General features: G+C 45.7%; 1 protein-coding gene across 4 annotated transcripts in view; it reads left to right on the plus strand.

Moving 5' to 3' along the window:
* EXOG (exo/endonuclease G) overlaps positions 1-8,408 on the plus strand; it is a 30,419-nt gene extending 22,011 nt beyond the window's left edge. For 2 of the 4 annotated variants that reach the window (XM_052807476.1, XM_052807481.1), the window contains exon 6: positions 1,325-1,913. In XM_052807476.1, the coding sequence (XP_052663436.1) occupies positions 1,325-1,783 (459 nt within the window). In that variant the 3' untranslated portion in view covers positions 1,784-1,913. Of the gene's footprint in view, positions 1-1,324; positions 1,914-2,460; positions 2,520-3,447; positions 3,586-3,659; positions 4,564-4,924; positions 7,938-8,289 lie in introns of those variants that run through there. The other 2 variants (XR_008238204.1, XR_008238206.1) reach the window with 2 other exon arrangements.
* Positions 8,409-9,204: the final 796 nt, after the last annotated feature.

Below are 9,204 nucleotides of genomic sequence, written 5' to 3' on the forward strand. Positions count from 1 at the left end.
AAATAACTGACAGAAGGTGAGTTAGAGTTTATTTGAAGTGCATATTAAAAACCACATGATTTGGAACTGTCAGGTCAGGAACTTAGTGTAGAGCCACTGTTACTGAAAACAGCTTTCCAAGTATTAACAATGTGATGCAGGATGAGAAAGGAGCTCAACGATCCCTTCAAGTCAGCTACACTTACAGATGTGCACCAGGATTAGGGAACTGGGGTCTTGGCTGACTCCCTGTTTCCAAATGTGTTTTTCAGATTTGGTTCCAGTTCAGGTTCAGCTGTAACTGAAGTTGCATCTGCTTGGGAGATTTGAGTTCATTCTTCTGCCAGAGCTCCTTGTCGCAGATCTTTACAAATATTTAGGCAATTACTGACTACTCTTTTGACCTTTTGTCTGCATCATTGTTCTTAACAGTGTAATAGAAAGTCAGTGGTGTTATAGGAGAAAGGCAGAGAACCTTCTGGGAAAGTCTTCTACCAACAGTGGCCAAATAACCTTGCAGTGAAGTCGTTTTTGCCCTGCTTTTCCTGTTTGAGAGAGATTGTCATCAAATAACTAGCTCATTCCTGACCAGCTATATAAGGAGCTGCGGTGAAATGGTGCTGTGGTGGGTTCACCTTGGCTGGATGCCAGGTGCCCACCAAGCTGCTCTGTCATTCTCAGCAGGACAGGACTGGAGAAAATAAGATGGAAAAAACTCATGGATCAAGATAAAGGCAGTTTAATAAAGCGAAGGCTGCACACAGAAGCAAAGGAAAGCAAAAGATTTATTCTCTACTTCCCATCAGCAGGTGATGTCCAGCCACTTCCTGGGAAGTAGGGCTTCAGTACACATAGCGGTTGCTCTGGAAGACAAACGTCATAATAACGAATGGCCCCCCTCCTCCTCCTTTCTCTTAGCTTTTATTGCTGAGCAGATGTCATGGTGTGGAATATCCCTTTGGTCAATTTGGGTCAGCTGTCCTGGCTATGTCCCCTCCCAAGATCTTGCCCACCCCCAGCCTACTGGTGACGGGGGACTGTTGGAGAGACAGCCTTGATGCTGTGCGAGCATTAGCCAAAATACTGGTGTGTTATCAGCACCTTTCTAGCTACCAATACAAAGCACAGCACTATGAGGGCTGCTATGGGTAAAATTAACTCTATCTCAGCCAGACCCAATACAGGAGCTTTCCACCTCAGCTTCTAGTCTGATAACATTGCACATGATTTTGATGTGTAGTTACGTGCTGTGGCTCCTTTTCAGAGGCAGTAGGTTTAGTTTCACTTTTTTTTTCCCTCTCAACTGGTAAGATCTGTATCTGTAACATAACTTTCCTTTTGACAGGTAATTGGAAAGGATGATGTAGCTGTGCCATCCCACCTCTACAAGGTGATCCTTGCCAGACGGAGCAGAAAGTCTACAGAACCCTTGGTACTGGGGGCTTTTGTGGTGCCAAACGATCCCATAGGCTTCAGTCACCAGCTGACTGACTTCCAAGTAAATATTGAAGATCTGGAAAAAATGTCAGGTTTAGTTTTCTTCCCCCAGGTGGACAAAACCACAGATGTTAAAAATATCTGTGAGGTGGATACCTGTAAACTGATGGGCTTCAAGGAATTTACATTGTACATCACTGCTCGAAAAGTGCAGAGTGCCCGTACATTGCATCGGTTGGAGAAAGCCATGTCAGAGTTAAGGGAGGCAGGAATTGAGCCTGATGAGTATCTTCTAAAGCTTCACAAGAAGAAGGAAGAAGAACTGCAGGAAAAAGAAACAGCAGCTAGAGAGGGGAAAGCTGGCTGAGTCCTTGTTCAGGGAGATGTTTGGGGTTTTGTACTTTGAAAGGGGAGCTAAAGGCAAACACAAAGGCAGGGGCTGTATGAATTATCCTTTTTTGAATTACAAAAACAATAAAGAAACATTTGGAAGCTGATGGGTTTGGAATAACGTTCATTCTCACGTAACATGATGCACACACATGGTTTGCTGCAGTACTTAAATGTGGGAAATGAAAATGACCCCTTTCTGGCATGAATGGATTACTGGACCTCCAGAAAAGGCTTTGTGCTATTTTCCAAGCGAGACGTCAGACTTGGGGTTTGTATGGAATCCCTTCTAGGAATATTATAAAAATAGACAGTAGACACCTTGGGAGTGTAACTGGAATATGTTTAAATGTGATTCCGCCTGCAAATGTCTTTCAATATGATGCTGTAGAAGCAATGGTACTTTCTGGGATTTTTTAAAATTAAATTAATTTAGAAATATTTCATTTAACACTCTTTTACTAGAGACCTGTAGGACATAATCTGAATCCCTTACAGTCTTTACTTAGTTGTGTTAACCAAACCAGATTGTCTCTTACCTCTCCTGTCCTCGTGTGCTTTGGATACTTTAGCATGTCAGTAGCTGTCAGCTGTTGTCATTTGCAGTGGGCTTCTTCCATTCATGTATAATTCTGCATTTTTTTTTTTAAAAAGAGTAGAAGCAGAGTTTATACAAGTTACTACCAGTGCAGACTGAGTCTTCATAAATTGATGTAAGCTTAATATTTCACTTTCACCACTAAGTTTGGATAAATGTGTTTTCTTGCCTATTGTTTGATTTGAGAGGTGAGCACTGCTTTCTTTGTGTTTGTGGTAGTCACTCACTGGCTTTTTTCCCAGCATCAGTCTTTGGTCTATAAACCTTGCAACAAAACTGCTACATGAAGGCAGAAGATTGATTAAAAATTCTTTTCCAGTTCTGTTTCAGCAGCAACCGAAGTTGCTCAGATTTGCATCTGCTTGGGAGATGTAATGAATTTTTTTTTTTTCATTAGTTTGGTACTTTATTTGTGTATACATCTTGAATTTCAGACATATTTGTGTATAAATTTTGAATTTCAGGCATAAATTAGTGTTACTTTTATCCTCTAAGGTTTTTTATCAGGAAAGAAGGAGTAAAAACTGGAAATACTTAGGGGTTGGTTTTTTTTAATGGTAAGAATCTATATAAATTTGGAGTTGTTCCTTAAAAACACCTGCAGTAGTTTTAATGTGAGAGTTAATAGTTTCTGAGAAGGGTCATGTAGTGCCAGGCTGAATTGGGCTGTTTTCGTAAAGGATGAATCAGGAGCATTATTTGGGTGTTGTGAATCATCGGCTGGATGTTCTAAAGACTGTGTAGTTTCCTTCATCTCAGTTCAGTTGCAGTATCCAAAAGTAGATCACTTTATAAAGCAGTTATGGTTCCCATGACACTTTTGTGTTTGCCAAGAACATATTTACAAAATCCAGACATTTAAAACCAGAGAAACGTGACTAGCTAAGTACATCATAAAAGCTTACTGCCCACAGAAATTAGAAATTGGGTGAAATCCTGACGTTTGCTCATTTCAATTTTAGCCCAGAATTTTGGTTGTTAATCCTACCAAATGTAACAAAACCAGTAAATCGCAAAACAACAAGCCACCTCTCCCTTTGCAGAACATGGGAGATGTCGGTGTGTGTTGCCTAGAGTAACGAAGTGCCAGATACTTCATGTGCCTCTTAATGGTCTTGTGTGTGCTTCACTGGAGTCCAAGCAACATTTTGGCACTGCGATGGTGTCATCCTTTGGAAAAGGTACCTGGTCATTGCTCTTTGCATTGTCTTTCTCTTTTCCCCATTATTTGAATTATTTATGTTTTTTAATTTAGCCTTCCACCTTCCTTTTCCACTTGATCCTTTCAGCTGAGAGGTTACAGATCTCGTGCAGTGCTCACACACCTACGGACAGCCGAAACAGATCTCGGTGCTACAGACACGTACCTGTCTAGCAAAAATCCTGTGTTGAGACAGCACCAGTTGTATGCGAGGAACTCCAGGTGTCTTCCCTTTCTGCTGACAGCTTGCCATTACAACAGCAGAAGTGCCGACTGTGACTTTCCGGCGGAGGCCTGCTATGGAGACCAGCTGCTCCCTAACTCAGTACCTCCTCGGGCTTACGTGCCCCCTTGAATTCCTGCAATCCCCAATTACCATAATTTTCATGCCTCACGGCTTACTGCATAGACTAGACTCCCTACATAATTTTCAGCTCTGTTTGAGCATGGTTGGTGTTCCTCAGCTCCCGTTGGAGGGTGGCAGCAGGTGGTGAACGGTGAAACCACTTCCAGCACTGGTCTGTGCCGAAGAGTACGTTGACCTGCTCGTCTTCTGCTGGTTTCCTCATCTGAAATAACTGTGGAGTCTGGCATATAGCAAAAAAATGTGCCTTCTTTACAATAGGAAATATAAGACAAGGAACAGCAAGGGGGTGAGGCTTTACACACTTGTTTGAGCCGCCTATGTAAGTAGTTGCTTCAAGATCCTTCATGAGAACTGTGCTCGTGTCCGTGTCCATCTGTCATTCCTGTTGCACACTTAATCACTTCCCTGCGTGCATCTGTAGTGACAATACAAACCTCTGTGATGCAGCTAAGCAGCAGGAGTCCTGGAAATGGACAGGTCTGTCCTTCGCTCCTCCACTTTTATGATGTTTGTTTTTAAAGCTAAATAACCGAATAGCGAGGGAAGTTGACGACTAGGCTGCCCACAGCCTAATACAATGATTTTCTGCTATTCCCTTGACTGTCTACTCTTGATTGTTCCTGCTAGTCTTGAATCAGGGTGGAAGGGATGGTAAATAGGAGGCAGACGGGAAGGGAATGGAGGGGAGAGCTGCCGCTGTGCTCAAGGGCTCTGGGCTGCAGCCCACCGGCTCGGCTTGGTGTGCTTTTGGTATTTGGCCTTTTGAGGGCAGACTGTTTCCGCAGTGTCAGCCTCAGTGGCCAGAAATGATGGGGGATACGCATCGAGTGTCTCTGGCCCGTGATAACTGTCTTTCTGCTCGTGATACTAAGATACCCATTTAAAATGAATTGTTTTGAGCGTTACATTGACAGCAGTGCGGTGTGAAGCTAATGATTTTTCCTGGATAAAGGTTTTGACAATAATGTTTGAAAGTGCCTTTAGATTGACCACCCAAGTATCTGCTCCGAAGACAATTTTGACTCCAGCTTCATGAATCTCATTCTAGGTGAGGATTTAGCCCTGCACTGATGTCTTCCAATGCTATTGTTTTGCATCTGTAAACATAGTTTGGGGGCTGAGAGGTGGAATTTAAAGTTCTGCTTTTTATTTTTGTGTGGTTGGTTCACTTTGGAGCACCGTTTTGCAATTTTCAGTTTGTCTTGTAATAGTAAAGATGGATCTCATTAGCTACTTGTGCTATGTGCTGCACTAACCTGTGGAGAAACAGCCCCTGTCCTGAAAAAGTAACACATATTAGATAACTGCAGGCAACAACTGGAAGGGGAGAAGCTACACACCCAGAAATCTGAGGATTTCTTTCATCAAAGGGCTTCAGAAGTGCTGCAACACCCACCTTTGAGTGTCCTTTCCGCCACTGGAATCATCTCCCTGAGGGAGACACTCAAGTGTCCTGTAAAATAAATGGAGGCAAGTAGGTAAGAAAACCCAGGATTTGCAAAAGCTGCTTGTCTGGCCAGTAGTGATTGCTGGAGATGGGCACTGGGTTTCTCTGAGGGTTTTCAGTCCTGAGCCTTTTTTTGGAATTGGCTAGACAAGCTGGGCCTCTGTCATGGAAAACCATTAAATAGAGGTACTTCTGCCAGTACACCACCTGTTTGAGCGAGATGTCCAAGCAGACACACTTTTCACAGCCTGCTCTGATTCAGTTCACGGACTTGAAACCACTGATCTTTCTAGTGGAAACTTCCAGTTTGTACAAACCCTACCAAACTGGCCAGCTAGGGCTGTGCTGTCCCCAGGCTGCTCACCAGAGGAGCAGCCACGTCAGCCCCAGAGGATTTGAAGAAGGTCTCCTGCCTGCCAGGCACCCTTGTCATCTGTGCTGGTGGGTGGAATGGGTTGCTGAAATAGGGCAGCCTTGCTTTGGCTGCGTTTGGTGGGAAGTCTCCATGGTGAAGGAGCTCCAAAGACGCGTCCCAGGTAGGGCCAGTCAGGTGGGTAAACCAGAGCTGCTTGAAGATGGGACGGCAGAGGAACAGGGAGAGATTTGTTTGGTGGCAGCTTGCAGAGAGGTGGGGACCTCTGGTACTGTAATGCCTGGATCTCTTTATGTGTTTAACCCGTGCCAGCCTGTGTGAAGAAAACCCCAAACCCTCCTGTGCCCATCCTGGTCCTGTGTGTTTGTTGGCCAGCAGTGAAGCTATGGAGGCATTATATATAAACCCCAAAGTGCTCTTGCTAGTAACCTGGCTCAGTGGGGAAGTGAGGAGCAATTTTGCTGTTATTTTTGAATTGTCTTCTCCTGCAGTCACACAGGAAAAGCTTTTCTCACCATGCAGCAAAGGAAATGTAGGAAATGTTCCTTTTTTTTTTTTTTTGATTCAGGTCCATCTAATCAGCTCCACCTACACAGTGGTGGTATAGCCAGTTCTCACATGCTTCCTAATAGCCATCTGCCTGTGCAATTAATGGCTTGTCTGCTTTTACCATAGCTTGGAGGAAACGACTGAACAAGAGCTTTGAGTATTTGCTTAAAATATCTGCAGTGTCTGTGTGGATGCTCCAGGATGGATGCTCAGCGCAGGCTACGAACAACCCCCACTTTCCCGTATTGTAAAATATTAGAGCAACTGGCCTTTTCCACCCTGCCTTTCAAACAGAGCACATTTCCCACCTGCCGTGTGAAAAATTAACAGCTGTGGCAACATAATATTCCCAAAATGCTCGCTTCCAGGAGCTGAACGCGAGCCTTTTCACGTTGGTTTGAGAGGTACGATGGCTGGCATCCCAGCTTCCCCGCTGGTGCGTTCAGCGGGTGGGGAGAGATGTGGAAAACAGGTCTGGAATGAACTGCTTCCAGCTCTGCTTAAGAAACAGTGTGGAGGTATTTAGCAGATCACAGAGGTAAATTTGGTTTGTGTCAAGAATAAATATTTCACAAGACAGCAAATAAAGTCCTGTGCAAGTTTTCCCTAGCAGCTCTCAGCAGCCGATGAGGCAGGGCTCGGCATCGAGCAGGCTGGAGCTGGGGAGGGAATGGGAGCACCCGCCAAGCTGCTGGTGCCCAACAGCTGTAAGTCCTGTCCCATCTTTGCATGGATCCATCCATCTGGAGGAAGACCAGCCCGTCTCCCTGCCAGCCTCCTTTTACTCCCATGCATTAAGAAAAATATGTGTTCCTCACCCCATGGCTGGTTTGCGACCCAGCCAATGCTCTTTGGTTTGCAGTGCCTCCAAAAGCGGGGTGGCCGTGGCCGAGCACCTGGGGAGCCACAGTGGGACACAAAGCGTGGTGAAATGAAACCATAGCTGGATTAGACAGCCTGGCTGTACAAGTGGGCTTGAGCTTGGATTTGATTACCGGAGTGTCATAATATGCAAGGTAAGCTAAAACAGAAGGGATGAAAGCACGGCGAGAAAGCTGACCTAACTGATGGCAGCGCTAGAGGGGAGGATGCCGAATCGTGTCCCTCAGCCATCAGCAGGTCCCTTGGGTTGAACCTGAGCTGCTTCAGCAGCAGCTGAAGGACCTTCTGCAGAACATCAGCCCTGTGATACCGCTCTGCGAGGTGGACAGGTAGGCTTATCACCCTATGCCTGCGCATGCAGATACATATGCTGGTCCCAAAAGGAGATGGGCAAGAGATGGAAGAAGGCTTGCTGCAAGCACTGCAGCTGTGATACACGCAGTCTGTTTCCTTTCATCACATGTGACTTCATTTTTCAGTCTCTTCCAGCTCTGGGTACTGAGCCTTCAGCCTTTACCTGTCTTTATCTTATCTGCACCTCCATAGGCTGAATTTCATCATCTGCAAGGAGACACCACTCCTTTCCCATTCCTGTGAAGGAGGGAAGGGGAGACAATATAACCACTATCCTGCTTATTTATCTGGGACATAGTTTTACACCTAACTGAGGTCACCTCAAGCTGTGATGTGCAGCAGCTGGAGCTCCAGAAAAAGGTGCTGGGGTTCACCTAACTTGATTTAACTGTGTCTTGAAGATGTATTGCTATTCCTATTGCTACACTATTGCTAACTGTATTGTTATATTATTAGTATATCAGACTGACTGTCCTTTTCAGTCAAGTGAAATCTAATCAGAGGATCTAGTAGCGCTGACTTAGAGCTCAGGACCTCACAGCAAGAGATGTGCTGGTGACGGGACTGCCTTTCCCCAGGGCCACCCCCTGCCTGGGGGGACTTTGGAGCCCTGCAGGTACCTGCCAGGGTTAAAGAACAAATAGAATGATTGCTTAGTGTGTCTTAGCCTGGGTGACAACATCTTAACCTTTCCTTTTTATCTTTGTCACAGGCATCCTGTAATGTCAAACGTGTAACAGGGAAAAGCTGCGCAGGGAGAAGCTGTGCAGGAGCAGTGAAAGGTTGCAGCAGAATTTCCTCATCCTCCCTTGTCCCAGCTCCAGTCTTCAGGTGTTTTAACGTGTGGGGAGATTCCTGTGGGTGGGAATGCAAAATATATGTTCACGTGGAGTTAGGATCGGTCTGTGGCTGTGTGGGAGAGTTTTGGCTCCAGGGTTATGTTTTCATTACATGAGATTTGTGCTGTAGCGAGTAGGAGATTTCAGGAAAGAAATTGATGTTCCTGCCATCAGGATAAGTCCCATCAGTAGCAGAGCAGCACCCTCGCCATCTCTGGGCTTGCCTGTCCTGAGCCCTTGCCAGGAAGGAATTAGGTGCCAAGGCAAGCCATGTCCTTCTTGCCAAAGCCATGTATATGAGAAGCAGAGACACGTATTGGAGATGCTGGAAGCCAATATTCTGACACCCCTGCACCCGGTTTGCACCGGGGATTTGAACTCCAGGTTCCCACTCCCAGGGGGCACACATTTGCCATGGGGGTGTAGGAAGTAGAGGGATGTGAACTCTTCTGCTAAAGTGTTTCTACTGTCCCTAAATTGCTCAGAAGCTTTGGCTTCTGAGCCAACGAGGGAGGATGCAGTCCTCACTGCAGAACTTACCAGTGCTGCAAGGTGCGGGTCTCTGCCCTGTGGAGGCTATAGGTGCTGTGAAGAAGTGGGTGAGCCTGTGCAGGAGTGTGTTTGGGGGCTCCCACAGAGCAGCACTCCCAGGACTGCAAGCATGAACAGGGGCCCCAGGGAGGTCTGGGATTTCCCATGGCCTTAGGAGTCCTGAATTAAAACCGGAGACACTCCCGTTATGTGTGATAAGACTCCAGGGACTTGAAGATTAAGCCAGGTGATATTTT

Source organism: Harpia harpyja, chromosome 1, assembly GCF_026419915.1.
Source record: "Harpia harpyja isolate bHarHar1 chromosome 1, bHarHar1 primary haplotype, whole genome shotgun sequence".
NCBI lineage: Eukaryota > Metazoa > Chordata > Aves > Accipitriformes > Accipitridae > Harpia > Harpia harpyja.